This window comes from Benincasa hispida, chromosome 12 (assembly GCF_027475165.1).
Source record: "Benincasa hispida cultivar pf3 chromosome 12, pf3_genome.v1.1, whole genome shotgun sequence".
Taxonomy (NCBI): domain Eukaryota; kingdom Viridiplantae; phylum Streptophyta; class Magnoliopsida; order Cucurbitales; family Cucurbitaceae; genus Benincasa; species Benincasa hispida.
In genome coordinates, this window is record NC_143489.1 from 69629438 (window position 1) to 69649167 (window position 19730).

At 30.7% G+C, this 19730-nt stretch overlaps 2 protein-coding genes across 3 annotated transcripts; both read left to right on the top strand.

The window, feature by feature from the left end:
- Positions 1-1154: 1154 nt before the first annotated feature.
- On the top strand, positions 1155-4053 carry VAMP724 (vesicle-associated membrane protein 724). The gene is made up of 5 exons (XM_039050805.2): positions 1155-1515; positions 2487-2628; positions 2719-2839; positions 3576-3638; positions 3738-4053. The coding sequence occupies exons 1-5, from the start codon at positions 1326-1328 to the stop codon at positions 3885-3887; spliced, it is 666 nt and encodes a 221-aa protein (XP_038906733.1). The 5' UTR covers positions 1155-1325; the 3' UTR covers positions 3888-4053.
- Positions 4054-13035: 8982 nt separating this feature from the next.
- On the top strand, positions 13036-16894 carry LOC120067915 (acyl-coenzyme A oxidase, peroxisomal-like). Of its 2 annotated transcripts, XR_005479048.2 has the most exons (5): positions 13036-13916; positions 14021-14062; positions 15620-15728; positions 15930-16408; positions 16524-16894. XR_005479048.2 is itself a non-coding variant. In XM_039019543.2 (4 exons), exons 1-4 carry the CDS (start codon positions 13586-13588, stop codon positions 16169-16171), a joined length of 396 nt encoding a protein of 131 aa, XP_038875471.1. In that variant the 5' UTR covers positions 13036-13585; the 3' UTR covers positions 16172-16194. The 2 variants fall into 2 exon arrangements, 1 of the variants encoding a protein (XP_038875471.1); XM_039019543.2 differs by lacking the exon at positions 16524-16894 and having other exon boundaries at positions 13036-13588; positions 15930-16194.
- Positions 16895-19730: the final 2836 nt, after the last annotated feature.

Here is a 19730-nt window from a genome sequence, read left to right on the forward strand (position 1 = left end):
AAATATTGATAAAATTTCGATTTCGATAGATATTTCTGAAAAAAATTATAATAAAAAAAATTCAAAAAATATATTTAAATTAGTAAATAAACATTTTATAATTATCAAACAAGTTAATATGTCTATCATTTATATTATATTTACATTAGCCATATTTTGTTGCTTAATTATTTTGTTTTGTAGTTTTTCTATGATACAATAGAAATATCAATTCATTTTTTTTTTTTGTCGATATTGAATCTATGGAAATGTGGAAATATCAATATGTTGATGGAAATTTAATACTATGTTTATACATATGTAACAATTCAAAAATTGTTGCCAAACTTTGGTGGCTTGTTTGAATAATTTATCCTGCTAATAAAAAAACATTTGATGAAAGATGAGTAAGAAATTAAAAAAAAGGCAAATTATAAATTTAATCGGTAAACTTTGAGGTTTGCATCTATTTAGTTTGTAAATTTTCAAAACTGCACATTTAATCTTTAAATTTTGGTATTTTTAATAAAAAATTCAAGGATCTACCACACATAAATTTGAAAGTTTAGGATTTCATTAGACTTAAAATTCAAATATACATCTAACAGATCAATTAATTTTTAAGAATTTTGAATATATCAAGACTTATTAAACATAAAATTCAAAATTCAAAAACTCATTAGAAATAAAAAAGATAATTATAATTGGTAGTATTTTTAGGAATAATAATAAAGTGTATAACATCATTTAAAACAAAGTTACAAATATAGTCAAGTCTATCCACGATAGACTTCTATTGTTGATAGACTCCTACTAGTGATATAGTCTATCATTAATAGACTATTTAAATTTGGTCATATTTGTATTTTTTTATATTACGATATATCTTCTAAAATTTTAAATCTAATAACTATATTTGCAACTGTCTCTAATTTAATTAAAAAAATATATTACTTTTTATAAGAACTACCTAAGTTTTATACACAAACACAAATGTTCCACATTTAGAAGCCTCTTTATTTAATTTGTTTTAATACGACACCATTACGCAAACTTAGGACCAAATCTTTGATTATTTGACCATTCCCCTAAATCTTTGTTCTAATAATTAATAATCAAAGTGGGAAAATAAATAAGAATTTTGCTTTCTTCGTAAAAAAGGAAAAGAAAAAAACAAAACAAAAGAAGCAAAAACCAAACACACCCTTTTTTAATTTAATTTAATTTATTTAATACGCAAAAGCAAAGTTAAATTCCCCAACGGCGATCTCTCTCACTCTCTCTCGCTGAGTCCCCTGTATTCTCTTCTTCCGAGTCGACTCACTCGCTCACTCGCCTCGAAGAAGATGAGTCAAGACTCGTTCATTTACAGCTTTGTGGCTAGAGGAACCATGATCTTGGCCGAGTTCACTGAGTTCACTGGAAACTTTCCGGCGATTGCGAATCAATGCCTTCAGAAACTTCCTTCTGCAAACAATAAGTTCACTTACAATTGCGACCATCATACCTTTAATTTCTTGGTTGAAGATGGTTATGGTAAGGATGCTCTAGATTATCTCTAGGTTTTTGATTCGTTTCCCTTTCGATTTGAGTGTTGTTGTGTATGTTTTATTTGGGAAGGGATTGAATTTCAGCTGGAAATTGTTGGATCTATTCTGATTACTGTTGGATTTCTTTTATTTTGCTGATAATTTCTTGTGAATTCGTTTGGAATGAAGAGGAATTCGGATTTGGAAGTGTGTTATTGTTGTGTTGGGTTTTATTGATTGTGGATTTTTAGCTTAGGTAAAGGCTGTTTGAAGTGAGTTTCCAATTGAATTTTGTTCATTGTTTGAGCTGAAATTTTATTTTAGTTTTCAGAATGCAAGAAATGAAAAATGTTTATGCAATACATTACCAAACAAAACATAAAAAATTGTTAGTAAAGAAAGAATACTAAAACTAAATTGTGACCAAAGGGCTCTGAGCTAGCAAATTCCAGCTTCCCAATGTGGGAATGTTTGTAAAATGTCATAATTGCTATTGTAAATTTCATGTATGTTAAGAATAGCTCAAAGTATGATAACATAACATGAAGTTTCCGAGTTCAAATTTCTGGAATTTTTGTTTCTTCCTTCTTATTTACAGTAAATCAGGGATTCTGTAGGTGTGTTATCTCATCGATCAATATTAGTGCGATTTTGAAATAGTTAAAATCACTTCAAAATATACCTTTAATCACTCAAACTCAATTTTAGGTTTAATTTTAGACTTTTAAACATAATTTTCATACTATTGAAATTGATTTTGAATGATTAAAAACATTTTCCAAGTGATTTTGGAAATGACAAAAATTATTTTTACTATTTCAGAATGTATCTAAGTTTGTGGGCGTTCGAAATAACGAGAATTAGCTTGTTTAATGTCTTGAAATTTTGGGTGCAATAATTTTGTTACATGAATTTAAGTTCAAGGAGCTCTGTCTTGTTTTAATACCATATAAATGGTACCTTCATGGAGTTTTGCAGCTTACTGTGTTGTGGCGAAAGAATCTCTCAGTAAGCAGATATCTATAGCCTTTTTGGAACGGATGAAAGCTGACTTTAAAAAAAGATATGGAGGTGGTAAAGCCGATACTGCTGTTGCAAAAAGTCTCAATAAGGATTTTGGGTAAATTCAAACACGCAAAAGCTTTATTTTGATTGTGTTTGTGTGTATTTGCCTTAGAGCGGTATCAAGAGGCATACTGATATTTTGCAGGCCAATTATGAAAGAGCACATGAAGTATATCATGGAACATGCAGAAGAGATCGAAAAGTTGATAAAAGTGAAGGCTCAAGTATCAGAAGTTAAGAGTATAATGTTGGAGAATCTCGACAAGGTAAAAATATATCAACATGGTTTTGAAATGTCTTTGAATTTGCATCTCTCTGGTCGTTGTCATATGACATTTATCATTATCATTTTGTTTTATAAAATTTCTGCTTTGATGATCACCTCGAGTTGGCCTAGTCAATAGAGAGTCATAAAATCAAGTACTTTAAGATGCATGTTTGTGGCATACCATTAACTATTAACACAATTAGCTAATAACTCGCTAATGTGCATGCGAAACTGAATAAACTTGTTGGAGTTTCTTTTTGTGGTGGGTGATCTATTAATCAAACATGGTAGATACAATAGCAAAATTATCTTAGAGCATTTTCTTGTTGTGTAAATTATTGAATCAAACAAAACCGAGCAGTTTGTCGTTTTTGTCAATTAAAGTTAGTTTCTAACTACATGAAAACCAAACTTGACTTCAGTCAGCTTTGTTTTGGACGGTTTTTGTTGTATCAGTTGGTTGGGTAATTCATGTTTCTGGATAGTTCCTTTTTGCTCAGTTTTTCAATTCTAGCAAACTAAAAAGTCATTTCAATGCTGGTGGGCATATTTGGATTGATTTTCTAAATGCTCAAAAGCATCTTTTTACACTTAAAATCACTTAAAAAAATCAATCCAATTAGAACCGGACGCAGAATTAACCAATGACACCTCCATCATTCTTTCATAGAAGTCGAGGATTCTCACTTGTTTCTTTTTCAATGTTCATTATGAGATCTTTCAATGTTCTTCAGGCTTTTGAGAGAGGGGACAACATTAATACTCTTGCTGACAAAACGGAAAGTCTTCGAGATCAGGTACATAAATCGAACCCTGCTAATTCAATAGCGGATATATTATATCAGTCGAATTTAAAGAGACCTGAGAATTAATCAAAATTTCCTCGACATCGACAGGCTCAGACTTACAGAGGACAAGGAACTAAACTGAGGAGGAAAATGTGGTATCAAAACATGAAGATAAAGCTAGTTGTTCTTGGGATATTATTAGCTCTTGTGCTCATAATCTGGGTTTCCATTTGCCATGGATTCAATTGCACCAATTAGTTTGTACTATAGAGAGACAAAGGTTGAAGTGAAAGGGAAAGTTTTAGCCTTTAGGGCTTGTGTTCTATGGCTATAATTGGGGGATGAATTTGGTTGTGGGAGCTGTATAATGAATGCATGTTCTCTTCAACATTGATATTTTTATACATGTAAGTTTCTATTTGAATGGATGCATTTTTTCCCTCTCTACTAAAACACACCTTGGATTATTAGGAAGATTTTTTTTTTTTAATAATTGGAATAATTCTATTCTATTTTAATCTTTAAAATTAAAATTTATTTTTCTCTTCACAATTGAATGTATGTAGTGTATTTAATGGAAAATCTTGAATAAATTATGATTGCTCCGAGTTTTAGAATAATATGAAGAAAAATCTTCTCCGATATTTTATCTTCGCTGCGACTCAAATGTAAAGGAAATATGAATTTAGATTATAACTGATGTTATCTTTTTGTAAAATTTTGTTATGTTCCGTTCTTTTTACTATTTTTACATTATATAGAAGAGAAATAATAAACTAACCCGAGGCATAAGGTTAAGAACACAAATAACTCCAACCGACGATATACTGAAAAAAGACTAATATGCGAATTTATTTCATTTGTACGTATATCAACTGTGAATTTAGAATGAGGTGACATGTATAACAATGGAAATTGCTCATTAGTGTGGCGATGGGTGAAGATAAATTTAATATTTAACACTTTCTCCGATATTAATTGGGGAAGAAATTACATTAAAGGGATTCGAACATAAATTTGCTGAACTAACTTACTCTCAAACCATTTTAAATCACTGATTGATTCAAAGGCTTAACTTAATGAATTAATATAAATTTAATATTATATCATTTAACAAAGGATTAACCTAAGATTTAACAACGAAAGAGGTTGAAATGGCTTTCGGCTAATGTGGCCAACATAGGCTTTTATCCTATGTTTGACTTTCTTAAAGAGCAAACAAAGGCCACTTTAGTCTAGACTTGAACCATCCTAGCTGAGGTGGCCACACAGAGCCCAATTGTGTTATGAGTGTGGTTGGCTAGGCTCGAACATTAGCTGGCTTATGACTAGTTTGATTTCGGATCTACTTTCACTTCAAGCCTTCCTCAAATAGTGAGTTCTAAGGAATTATGAAATTTAGAGAGTTTGTAAATTCTTGGAGTCCAAGATGTAAGAAGTTGATAAGTTATAAAATTTGTGTTTTTAAATAGTGGGGCCTACAAACTCCTTACGCCAAACAAAGAGTGGAGTTTGTAACTCCCTACTTCTGAACTCCTACTTCTCAACTTTTTGGGCTAAATATACCCCTAAGTCCAAATTAAACTAGGACAAAACTTATTTAGGCTGAAGTAGAGTTTAATTATTTCCTGAATTGGCGGTGGCACCCTCAGTTGAAAATATGATATCTTTTTGTGGAGTTTTGAAATTTTCATTAAGTTAAAAGAACATAACCACAAAAACAAACATCAATGAGTTGTAAATTTGAGGAGCATAATGACACACAACAAGTACATGAATATGGAAAAAATATAATATAATAATATATAATAAAATAAATAGATATTAAAATAAATAAAACATAATATATAAATAAATAAAATAAAATAAATTAACAAAATATGAAATAAAGAATTTCTCTAAAATTTCCACTTTCTCCAATTTTCATGGATTTTACCCAATATGTGTCTTCCAAAACCCACCAAATGCCACTGTTTATAGGCAATTTGACAAGTAGAAGGTGGATTATATGGATACTAATAATGTATAATGTTGAAACACATGGTCAACACTATGGGAAATGAGGGTATGACACATGGTCAATAAATGCTAAACCAGAGCATCTAATGGATATCCATTATCATAATATTTATAATACTCCCCTGCCCAATATATATATAAAATGTCTTGTTAAAACTTTACTTAGGAAAAAACCCAATGGAAAAAAAATCCTAGTGAAGGAAAAATAGTACATATTTAATATAATTTATACTCCTAAAAAATATATTTACTCCTTCTCATGGAAACATCACTTGAGATATTAGTCGCCGCATTCTAATGTTGTGCACCAATTTTTCAAAGATTGCAGTAGGTAATATCTTTGTAAACAAGTCTGTTAAGTTATCTTTCGAACAAATTTGTTATACAGTGATGTCGTCATTTTCTTCAAGATCATGAGTGTAGAAAAACTTTGGTGAAATATGCTTTGTTCTATCTCCTTTAATATATCCTCATTTGATTTGGAATATGCATGCTGTGTTGTCTTCGTATAATATTGTTGGAAGATTTTTACTATAAAACAAATCACATGTTCCATGAATGTATTGAATCATTGATCTTAGGCATACACATCTCAACTAGCCTCATGAGTTGCAAGAATTTCAGCATGATTTGAGGAAGTAGCCGTTATGGTCTGTTTCATTGATCGCCATGATACAACAATTCCTCCACATGTGAATAGATAACATGTTTGAGATCTAACTTTGTGTAGATTAGATAAATATCCTGAATCTGCATAATCAACAAGATCAAAATTCGATGTACTTGAATAAAACAAACCCATGTCAATCGTTCATCGGAGATAGTAGAGTATATGCTTAATTCCATTCCAATGTCTTTTTGTTGGAGAAGAACTATATCTTGTTAATAAATTTACTGAAAATGAGATATCTAATCTTGTATTATTAGCAAGATACATAAGTACACCAACTGCACTAAGATATGATACTTCAAGACCAAGAAGTTTTTCATTATCATCTCAAGGTCAAAATATATCTTTCTTCACATCTATTGAACGAACTTCCATTGGAATGTTCAATGGATATGCTTTGTCCATATAGAACATTTCAAAATTTTTCCTATATAATTTGATTGACGAACAAATATTCCATCTACTAAATACTCAATTCTCAAGCCAAGACAAAATTTTGTTCTTCTGAGATCTTTCATCTCAAATTCTTTCTTAAAATATTCTATTGCATTTGAAAGTTTTTCAGGAGTTCTAGTTATATTTAAATCATCAATATATACAGTTATAATAAAAAATCCTGACTGTGATTTTTTTTATAAAAATACATGGATATATTGAATTGTTTTGATATCCTTCTTTCAACAAATATCCACTCAAGCGATTGTACCACATTCGTCCTGATTGTTTTAATCCATATAGCGATCTCTGTAACTTTATTGAATACAATTCCCAGGAATTTAATTTATATGTTTCAGGTAACTTAAAAGTTAAATTATTCTGGGATTCTCATATAAATATCATTATCAAGAGATCCATACAAATATGCTATGACTACATCCATAAGATGCATGTCCAGATTTTCATTCACAGTCAGACCAATTAAATATCTTAATGTAATTGCATCTACTACCGGAGAATACATTTTCTCTCAATGCCACGTCTTTGTGAAAAATCTTGTGCAACTAGTCTTGTTTTATATCTTGTGATCACATTATTTTCATTTCTTTTCCTCACAAGTACCCATTTGTTCCCATAGAGTCTGACACCTTCTGGTGTTCGGATTACTAGTCCAAAAACGTAACGTTTTGAAAGTGAATTTAATTATGCCTCTATTGCTTCTTTCCACTAAAGCCAATCTTTTCTATGTCGATATTCTTTAACAGATTTTGGTTTAGGATCCTCACTTTCAGATATAATGTCAAGAGCAACATTATAAGCAAAAAATATTGTCAATAACTACATTAGTTCGGTTCCATCTTTTTTTTTTGATCCTGATATAGTTTATTAAAATCTCATTATTATCTTTAGGTACTTCACCATTCTCACTAGTCATGTAAAGATTTCTTCATGGATATTTATATTCTCAACCAAGTCTTAACTATTAGTTTTTTTTTTTCTTTTTTAAGAATTTTATCTTTGGAACTCACTAGTCTACCACCTTCTGACGTGTTCCAGACTTATTAGTGACAACTTGCTGTGTTGGGATATCAATTTTCGATGGAATATTTGCAGATTGTATATGTAACTTAGTTACTTTCTTTGCATCTATAAATGCATCTGGTAGCTAATTTTCTATATTTTGCAAATGAATTATCTTATGAACTTTAAGTTCACATTGATCTGTACGAGGATCTAAATGAGACAATAACGATGCATTTCATGTAATTTCTTTTTTCAACTTCTTAATTCTTCCTCTTAATGTTGGAAAATTTGTTTTAATAAAATGACAATCAACAAATCATGTAGTAAATACATCACCTGTCAAGGGTTTAAGATATTTGATAATTGATGGGGAATCATATTCAATATATATTCCTAACATCCTTTGAGAACCCATCTTAGTATGTTGTGGTGGAGCAATTGGAACATATACTGCACATAAAAAAAATTCTCAGATGAGAAATATTTGGCTCATGGCCATAAGTTACTTGTAATGGTGAGTACTTATGATAAGATACTGGTCTAAGCTTAGCTCCCATAAGTAATGGTTTAGCAATTAACTGCAAACGTTTTATGAATGATTCTGCTAAACCATTTTATGTATGAACATGAACTACATGATGTTCAACGCTTATCCTAATTGTTGTACAATAATTATCGAAAGCTTAGGATGTAAATTCACCAGCATTATCAAGATGAATGGTCTTAATTGTATAATTAGGAAATTGTGCTCTTAACTTAATTATTTGAGCAACTAATCCTGCAAATGCAAGATTTCAACTTGATAATAAGCACACATGTGACCATCTGCTGGATGCGTCTATTAATACCATAAAATATCTAAATGGTTCACTTGGTGGATTAATAGGTCCACAATATCACCATGAATTCGTTCTAAAAATGTAGGTGACTTAGTCCCCACTTTAACTGGTGATGGTTGAATTATTACTTTTCCTTGAGAGCAAACATCAATTATCAATTCATTAGATTAAAGAATCTTTTGGCTCTTCAATGGACGTCTATTTGAATTCTCAATAATTCATCTTATCATTATAGACTTTAGATGACCTAATTTATCATGCCAAATTGTAAATATGTTTGGATACATGAACTTCAGGTTCATTGTTGCATATGTTTCAATTACTCGTATATGAGTATAACATAATCCAGAAGATAAAGCAGACAACTCTTTCAGTATACTTTTTCATATGAGACAATAGAAATGGTATAAAGATACTCCATATTATTCTTTCTATCAGTCTCAATATGATAACCATTGAAACTATATCTTTAAAACTAAGTAGATTTCTTTTTGATTGACTAAAGAACAATGCATTGTTAATTGTAAATTTTGTTCCTCTAGGCAAAATAATATTTGCTTTTCTAAAGCTTTCATTCAGGTTTGCGGAACCTGATATCGTATTGACTTTTGCTTCTAGCATTGTCAGTTTGGAAAAATATTATATTTATAAGTATCGTATGTGTAGTTACACTACATAGATATTCTTTACTCATTTTTGAATCACCCAACATATGAAAATGATCCAGGTTTCTTCATCAAAAGAAAATAATTACAATAAGAAAAACAACATTTAGAATATACAAATGTTAACATCTACTAAGTGAAGAAAAAAAAAATGAAGATGAATAAAAAAAACAACATTAAATCTAGATATTTTCAAAGTTAAAGGAAACACTTGATGTTCCATCAATTTTGTTGATTTTCTCTTCATGAGATTCAAAGAAGTCTGCCACATTCAAATTTGTTATATAGGATGGATCAAATATGTCATTATCCTAGTATGAAAATTTGCTTATGCAGTTTTCTCCTTCAAGGAGGCTTGATATAGATCAACTAAATATTTTGATGGATGACAGCTACATGACCAAAGTCCAGTCATTTCGCATCAGAAGCATTTATTTTCAACACTTTTTGAACACTTATCTTGTAGAGCTTTTCTTTTGTGACCATCATTTTGTATGTGTGCGTGTTTTTTTTTTTGAAATTTGAATGATTAGAATGACTACCATAAAAATAATAATTATTTGTTCCTCTTCCATGGTCACGACCTCAACCTCGATCGTGATCACGACCTCGACCACGATTATTAACATTTACAACATTCATTTCAGGAAATGGTGTTGTTTCAGTTGGTCGAGATCATGTTTTTTTATCAATAACTTGCTATTTTGTTCAGCCACGAAAAGACATGAAATAGTACAAAATAATTTTTAAAATCTTTTTCTCGATATTGCTAATGCAAGAGCATATCCGAAATGTAGAAAAAACGTCTTCTTTAACATATTGATTCAAAATTTTGGAGCCTCAAGTACATCAATTTACGATGAGCTTTAGGAAGAAAATTTGTTTTCTGATGATCATATTTTTATGGCATCCAAGTGTATTTGGCATTAAGTACTAATGACAAACAATTATTATGTTTAATATCAAATGCTACAAATTCTAATTTTGTAATATTTTTCATAGTAACACTATTACCAAATATTATATTTATATTAAAAATTTAATATATATCAAATATGTAAAACAATATTTAATTTATTAATTATAACTAAGAGTGAGAAAAACCAACCTACCTTTAGAACCTACCTTTTGCGAGGTAAACGATAGGAGCTCGTGTTGATAATGTGTTGTAAAACTGAGGAGCACAACGACGTACAACGAGAACACGACTATAGATAAAATATAATATAATAATAATATATAATAAAATAAATAGATATTAAAATAAAAAACATGATATATAAATAAATAAAATAAAATAAATTAACAAAATATGAAATAAGGAATTTCTCTAAATTTCCATTTTCTCCGATTTTCATGGATTTTGTGCAATGTGTGTCTTTCAAAACCCACCAAATGGCACTATTTATAGGAAATTTGGCAAGTAGGAGGTGGATTACATGAACAACATTTTGAGAAATGAGGGCATGACACATGGTCAATAGACACTAAGCATGAGCATCTAATGCACATCTATTATCAAAATATTTATAATAAAAATCAATTATGTCTTTTTTTTAAGAAAAGAAAAATATGTCCTTGAACTTAGATTATTTAATTATTATTATTATTATTATTATAATTATAATTTTGCTAGTGTTAATATTTGTTGCTAGGACCTTTTCATGACATTTTATTAAATATAAGGCAAATATCAATTTACGCCCCTGAATTTTAGGAGTTGTATCAATTTAAACCGTAAGCGAAAAATTGTATCAATTTAAACCTTGAACTTTGAGGGTTATATCAATTTGAAACTGTAGGGGAGTTTGTTCTGCAATATGATTGGTTGATTTTATTACAGAAAAACTTGAACGATATGTTTTTGTAATATGTCCCGTGCTGTGTTGATTCTACTTTGAAATTGGTTTTTTATATGTTGATATGTGTAGCATATTTGTTGATGTGTCTTAATATCCTTTACGATATGTCTCACAACATGCTGTGACATTGTCAATGACATTGTAAAGTGATAGACAAAAAATTTCGCAAAATTTTTTCCCCTATCTGTCAAGATTTTTGTGCAAATTTCATGGTCTGTTGTATTTTTTCCCCGCGAGATAATTTATTCCTTCCTTGAAGATCTTCCCAAAGCTAGTCATATACATTGTGGTTTTGTTTCATTTTAGGGTTGGCCACTTTTGAGTATTTTTGTTGGAAGCTTTTCATTTTGCAGTGGTCATTTGGTGTATGTCAATCTCTGTGATTGTGATTCAGAATTGTTGTAGATTTGGAGGTTGTGCTCGAGATCGTTGTTGAAGATTACTTTGTGTGTGAAGGCTACCTTGATCTTAGGGGGGAGTCAAAGACATCATTATTTGAGAATAGATTCTCAAACCTAAGGGAAGCCTTTGCTAGAAGGTGGAAAGATGAGGATTGAGAGATAGAGTGTCTCACATTTAAGGGGAGCCTAAGTGAACATTCACTAATATTCTTGAGTATGTTGAAGGTGAGGGGGTCTCACACTTGGGAGAGCCTAAGTTTCATTGAGAGGGAGTTTCACACTTAAGGGGAGCCTAAGTAATCATGTACTAAGTTGGGCTATTCGAGTGTCACTTTACGCTACTAGAATAAGTACATTTCTTGACGTTTGCAATTTTAAATGCTTGACATTTTTATGAAAAATTTTCAAGTGATAGGTGATTTTTAAAGAAAAGCGTCAAGAAATTAAAAAAAAAAAAACGCAAAGGTTGTGCATTTTTTCGAATTTTTTTTCACGCTACACGCTATTTGACGTTTTAAAAATATCAAGTTTAGTATATATTTTCTTATCCTATTTTAAATGTCAAGAATATTAAGTAAAAGAAATTACTTTCTAATTTTTTTAAGTCTACAAATTTTCACTAACCCTTCAAATGCTTCACGTGAACCCCTACAGCCGAAACCCTCACGATAACCACGCCAAATTTCATTTTGCCGTTGAAATCTTTGCGATTAGAGATGTCCAATTTCCCCACGGGGCTCCAAGGGGTAGGGATTCTCTGATTAGGCGGGGAATGGGGGAAGGAGTGGGCGAAAAAAATTCCCCATGAGCTAAATGGGGACGGAGACGGGGAAAGCATTCCCTGTCCCCCGCCCCCGCTTCTCCGCCCCCGTCCCCGGCCCCCGCCCCCTTCCCGATTAGTTTTACATATTTATTTAGTATAATGATATAATATTATGTTTTTATTATTATTATATAAATATTACAATTAAATTTTAAATTTGATTATTTAATGGAAAAGGTAATGAATATGTTTAAATTTAGATTATATATGTGAATAATTTGATTTTTATTTACTTCTTTCTACTAAAAAAAATTAATTAGCTTTTTTAGTCCAAAATTTGATTAATTTATCTTTAAATTCAAATTGTCATATAAAACTAACCATAATAAATAATTTAGTGGTAAAGTTAATTATTTAATTAAAATTTGCTCATATTAGTGATTTAAATTAATTAGTTTTTTACAAAAAAAAAAAAAAAAAATAACGAGAAAAATTCACAACGGGGAACCCGATCCTCGTGGAGAATTTCACGGGGATGGAGAATGAAATATAGAATGGGGACGGGGATGGGGAATGGCATCCTTGGCCCCACCCCGCCCATGGACATCTCTACTTGCGATGTACATGCCGAACTTCACCCTACCGTTGATTAGCTCAAGATCTCCACCACACGATCAATTCTCTTTATCTGAGTAAGATTTATTTCTAACCTATCTATCTTCCTTCACCCATTTCACCATTTTTCATTTTCAACGCTCTATTCTTTCTTTTCCCTTTCCTCCTCGTCCTCCTCCTCATTTTCCTCTGATTTTAGGGTCCTGATTTCTGATTCCTTGCAGTGAAACTTCTTTTTCTTCTTCCTCTTCTTCCATCCTCCATTTTCTTCCTTTTTTGAATTGAAGTCCCATGACTTCTTCTACTTCTGTCAAGAAGAACTTCTTGCCCCCGGCCTTGTTTCCAATCTTGAAGATGTTCTTCACAGCAGGAAGGGTGCTGATGAAGAATCCAAGGATGTTAAAGCCATACCTGAAAGCTTCGGAGAATCCTGCTGAAAGTTCTAGTGAGGGTCAAAATTCCACCTAGAAGCCATCAACTGTGGACAAAAACAAAAAAGCCAATATAGGTGCCCAAGGAGGAGGTTATTGGGAGAAGCCTACATCCAGTTGGAATACCAAGTAGTCTCGAGGCGATTGCGACAGTGGAGAAGAAGGAGCTTGGGGTAAATCCGGTTTTGCCGACGATGGGAAGTCTTCATTTGGTTGGGGTTGCTGATTGAATGGTAATATCTAAACTTACATTTTGTAGACAATGCAAAGGGAGTTTGGCTGTTAAGAAGTTTATTTCTTCTAAGAACATTTATGAATTATTGTATTTCTTTATAACATTTTGAATATTCTGGGTAATGCAAAAAAAAAAAAAAAAAAAAAAAAAATTTAGAACCCCACACTTATTTCCGTTTTAAAACATCTTTCAACCTTTCTTTTCCTCTTTTCATTTGCTGTTATAAGAGAAACCACTATGCTTGTGAGAGATGTTTATTTCCCAAATGGCGTGTCTTTAAGCAAGAACGATTCATTCTTTATTTTCTACGAAGGGGGAAAAGGAAGGTAAAACTCTTTATAACTCTAAATGCCTCTTTATTATCTGTACAAACAATCTTTTATAACAATGCTTTGAAGCTTGATCAAGCCATTTTGTACACTTGTTCCAGCCTTGTTCTAGGCCTTCGTCACTACAGCTGCAAGTGCTTAAGGTAAGGCTTTTGAAGTTTACAGTTTTATTGGGGAATCTTAAGAAAATCAAAATTTCATTATCAAGCTAAAATTTTTAGTGATGCTTAAATCTATACCTAATCGAGCGACCCCATTAAGATAAGATACATTTATTGCCTCGTTAATGATCTCTCTCTCAAATTGGATTCAGGCTTGTTGAATGCTCTCATATCTACCTGTCATTAGTTCTTAAGATAAGGTTTATAAAATTTCAGCCTTGTTAGAAATCCAGTTTCTACCTCAAAACACTACAACAAATATGGCCCTTATAATTGATGTGTTACTCTATGAAGCACAAATACTTCATGGGAGGCAAAGAATCAGTATCAAACACGTATCGGATATCGATACTTCCAGATACTTCCTATATACGTATTTGACATGCGATTTGACGTATCTATACTTTCAGATACTTTCCAGATACGTATCTGACACACGATTTGACGTATCTATTTCTATGCGTACTTTTTTTTAAGAAAAAAGACAAGTAACTCATCTAGTCTATCCCAATCTAAAATTAGTCAACTTATTTAAAAAGCTCACTCCTCGAGTCCAAAACTATAAGAAAAAAAAGAAAATAACGGACCAAACCCTAGACTAGAATTATCTAATCTCTATCTTCACATTTGAGTCTCCACAAAGTTTACCAAAATATAAACCATTTGGATATCTTCAACAATAAGTTCTTTGTTTATCTTCATACTTCTCTCTCTAATCTTCTTCTTCTTCTTCTTCTTTGCAATATGAGTCACTTTTCTATTGCATTTTATTAACTATTATACTTCAACATCTCAGATGTTGCTTTTTTTGTATTGTATTTCAGTATTTGTATTCTATTTTGTGTTATTCGTTATTAACTTGTATGCTAAATTTATCTATATCCTATATTTTTTTTTAAAGAAAAAAATGTATCTTCAACGTATCAGTATCCTTGTTTTTTTAGAAATATGTATATTAAAAAAAATATAAAAAAATGATATATCATTAGACGTATTCGTATCTTAATTTTTAAAAAATTGACGAATCGCTGTATCCGATCGTTTCCGTATCGTGTAGTCGTATCTGTGTCTATACTTCACAGGTGTTACTTGTTTCAAATTTCTTCCATTTCTTGGAACAATTAACGCATCTAGATTATCTAGATTCTCACTAGAACCTTGTTTGAGAATTTATGTACAGGATTGGAAGTAAGTTTCAACAAAGAACTAGAGTTACTTGGGTGGCGTGTTTTAAGTTTTAACCATTAATTTAGCTTAGTTTAATAAGGAAAATCTTGTGTCCTTAGGTTAGGGTCTTAAGAAATCACTTTCTTAAGATAACCATGAATTTAATCGGAATTTCTCTTCCAAATGTTGAATTTAACTGCAGCAACTAATTCCTCTCTCGGGTGAGAGATGAAAGTTAAGTTTGTGGGAAGAAAATTTACTCACCATGAATTTAATTTAAGCTTAGTTTTATTATGTTGATATGTCGCTCGATAGGAACAATGATATTTTGTCTTGAGTTGAATTTTGATATCTTTGTGTTTCATTTTGCAGTCTTTGGGGTGGCTTTGTTCTCAAGTTAGGAACCAAAAAGAACAGAGGCAAATTCTTATTGACAATGTGGATTATCCTGGTTGTTATGCCATGACTGTACTTCATCATGGTAAGTCAAAAGTGTAAATTATATAGATGTTTATTTCGATTATTTTAAGAAGTTTAGCTTATCTTTAGCAAAATACTTGGTTTCTACTGAGTTCACTAAATTTTAGTGAATTTAATTAAATCTTGTGAGCTTATCTTAGGCATTGTTCAGTAATGTAGGTTTGCATTTTGATATAAAATCTCTTCCTTTACTTCTTTGAAGGCTCAAACGTCCAGGGTCTCCAAACAACAACTATATTTGATCCCAACACTGATGTATTCATTATTAATACACCAAATGATGGAACCATCAAATGGTGGATTGGTAATGCTGCCGTTCATGGCAAGTTTGCCATTGTTTTCGCTAAGCTGGTGTTGCCAACTCATGATTATAAAAATGGGTGTCCACGCATTTATTGTTCTGATATAACTCTTGTAAATTCTCATTTTGTAGTTGGAATCTAATTTAGAGTCTTGAAATTGACATATGACACAAGGTGAAATGACTCCGACACATAGATCTTGCTCTAAACCAAGATTGACATATGAGATTGAATCCGAAAACAAATTTTTAAAAAAGTAAAAGAGAATGTGAAGACGAATGATGTTATGCAAAAGGATAAGGTAAATATGGACATGATCATTCTGAATGATGAACATGAGAATTTCAAGAATGAGAGCAAAAATGAACAAACTTTAGAGGTAATTAGTTAAGTTTGCTCAATTTATTGCACTGGTTGATGTTTGCATTATGAATTTCATATTGTTGCATTAATGACTTTCATATTGTTATGTTATGATTACTTTGTTGCATTAGGACAAAGCTTCAATGATGGTTGCTAAGGAAAAGATGTTGTCTGTGAGTCCACAATCAATTTGCCACTACCTTTAAAATCAATACTTAGGTTTGTTGAAAAGGTAATGGCCAAAGAGTCTGCCATTTCTTTCCAACTACTTGTTAAGCTGTTTGGTATCAGTAGAAAGAGTTGTGTTTTGGAGGAGGATATTATTGACTTCTGTAGCATGAGGGAAGTTAAGATTTCGACGTTGGTTGCATATATGATGTAAGTAATATGATTTCATTCGTTTAGGTACTCTAATTTTTTATAGGTACTCGTTTATTAACTTTTAATCTTTTATAGGTACTTGCACTCAAAAGAAATTTCAAATTACATATTTGTTGACCCATCCCTTATATCTTCTGGACAAATCACTTAAGAAATTAGGGCTCAGAACCTATGTATCAGATTAATAACTTCACAACAAAACCAAATTGTTTTTGCTCATTTTAACCCAGGTTAAGTAAAGTTTTACTAGTCAATTCATTGAGAGTTCTTGTACTAACAACAAACATATAGAACTTGTATTTTATTTAATGGTCATTGGGCACTACTAACTATTAACACATATGATGATATTGTTGGGTTATATGTTCTAAAGCTTTCAGTTTGTAAACTTTAAACATATTTCTATTTACAATAAAGTTGTTATTAAGAGTATTTTAATAAAGTTGTTATTAAGAGTATTTTAATAAAGTTGTTATTGAATATATAAATTGCATTTATAGATTAATCCAATAAACTATTGAACCCTTAGTCATAACATGAATGCTTAAACTTTATGTAGAGATATAAAAGTGGATCAAGTTTTAAATATATAGCAAAAATAGTCTATAAGTATATGGATAGGGTTGGTTACCTTATTTTGGGAGTACTATGGATGCGACTTACTTTGTATATTGATACAAATGATGCGATCCCAAAATCGTTTGTGGAGACATGCAAGTGGAGGCATCCTATTCAAAAGATATTTGCATAAGACCGGATCACGAAATAGTCACTTTTCTTTATAACGATCTTTATTGTTAAAATTGACTATTTCAATTTGATGACCTAAGGTAACTTGATCTCAATCCTGAGCTAACTATGAACTTTTGTTTATTAAGGATTGTCCTTTAATCTGCATGGGTGGGAGTGGCTTAACATCGTTGCTGACATAGTTCTGCAAGACAGAATTCACTCCTACCAATTTTAGGGTTAGTAGAGAAGTTGTTCCCTTAAGTACTGATTCCTGGTCTTGAACAAAAGGGACCCCGCCCTCTCTATGGCTGAGAAGGACTCAGTTTATTGGTAGGACCATAAACTAATTGTTCATTAGAGGATCAATGGAGACTTAAGGAACAAGATGTATTACAGGGGTAAAACGGTAATTTTGACCTAGCTGTAAATATGAACAACTTATGAAGAATCAACTTACTGATTATGGTTAAATCAAGTGGACATAAATATATCTATAGTGAGGAGAGTGCAACTATTGAGCTATAGTGGTGTGTTTTGGTAGTTAACGAATATTGATTAAAGAGTTTAACCAATTAACCTCAAATCGTTGGAGTTTATGATCTGTAGGTCCATTAGGTCCTTCTATTAGCTCGTAAAAGGACTAAACCTTAGAATAGCGTGTTGAGAGAATTTGAAATGTTCAAATTTGGTTTAGGGTTTGGATTATCATATTCACTATAATTAACATTTAATTAACGAATTAAACAATTTTGGAGAGAGAAAAATATTTAAATATGATTTAAATATTAATTACATTAATAGTGTTTAATGTTTAAATTAGATGTTTTATTAATTTAATATTTTATATTAAATTAATTAAAATATTTATTTAATTAATAATTTATTTATTTAAAATTTGAATTTTTGAAATTCAAAATATAAAATTAATTTAATTTGATTAAATTAATTAAGTTATAAATAAATAAATTAAATTAAACAAAATTTCATTATTTATGAGGTTTTTTTTTTTTTTTTTTTTTTTGAAATTTCATTAAATAATAATATAAATGAAATGTAGTGGGAAAAATTGGATTTTCCCACTAAATGTTACACCTAATCCACTCCTTTTAGTGGAAAATTGAGTGGCATTTTTCCATTTAATTTTATTGATGATCTGATTCAATATATATGAGATTTAATTTTAGAAAATGATGCAAACTTATTTATTTATTTTTTTAATTTTTTTTTTAATTAAGAAAATCAGTTTTCTCTTCAACACTCTCTCTAGCTTAATATTCACTCTTTATCTCTATCAATTTGGGTTTCACCACCCAATCTAAGGCCTGGAAATAGTAGAGAATATCTTTGTGGTAGTCTACAACCTATTAGAAAGAAGAAATCAGCTGGAATTTGTATCAATTGGAAGTTCTTCAAAGGTTGTGTTCTTGAAACTTTTTTTACTGTTATTTTATGAACTTGCATGTAATCCACTAAAATTAATATAATTAGAGTGTTTAAGATCATAATTGCTTCTGTTAGTTGAATGTCAGCTCCATCAAATATCATCTATTATCTTGATTCATTACAAACATCATCTCGAGTAGATATCAGATACGTAACAAACACGTAAGTTAACTTCTTGTCTTATTATGCTTTTTGTCATTATAAAGTTCACTTTATTTTACTGTTATGTGGGTGTTACTTAGCAATAGAGCTATTACGATCTTTCGATCCCATAAGAATATTCAAAAAGGTCAAAAGCAAACATTATGGAAAACCGTAAAGGTAAGTATAAACATATTTATTCGTTAATTAAGTTATATATATGTAGGTTATTCCTAGTGCATATGCAACATAAATTGTTTTAGTTTATGTATTATTGTAGTGTCTTTAACAAGTTGGAACCATTGAATGTGGATACTATATGATGAGATACATGAGAAATATTATCACCAAAGGGAGTAAAGTAGTCACAGATTCGATATGTTGTTAATTAATACCTATTTATACTATTCTCAATAGTTCAAATAAATAACATTTGACAAAACAAATATTGACTTCAATATTTGGGCTATATTAGATTGATATAAGGGACTCGTACAGTCAATTTGAGTTAAACGAGGTGCAAATAGAGCTAGCTGAACTTTTAGGTTCCCACATATGATGGTGACAATATGCAATTTTTGGATATTGACATTCAATTTTTTGAAGATATGGGTTAGGCATATATTGTTGATATTTGATAT

Coding starts and splice junctions, on each gene's coding strand:
- VAMP724 (XM_039050805.2), top strand. CDS start 1,326: ATGAGTCAAGACTCGTTCATTTACAGCTTTGTGGCTAGAGGAACCATG. Junction 1,516..2,486: donor CTTGGTTGAAGATGGTTATG/GTAAGGATGCTC, acceptor GGAGTTTTGCAG/CTTACTGTGTTGTGGCGAAA. Junction 3,639..3,737: donor CGGAAAGTCTTCGAGATCAG/GTACATAAATCG, acceptor CGACATCGACAG/GCTCAGACTTACAGAGGACA.
- LOC120067915 (XM_039019543.2), top strand. Junction 14,063..15,619: donor TACAGCTGCAAGTGCTTAAG/GTAAGGCTTTTG, acceptor TTCATTTTGCAG/TCTTTGGGGTGGCTTTGTTC. Junction 15,729..15,929: donor CATGACTGTACTTCATCATG/GTAAGTCAAAAG, acceptor ACTTCTTTGAAG/GCTCAAACGTCCAGGGTCTC.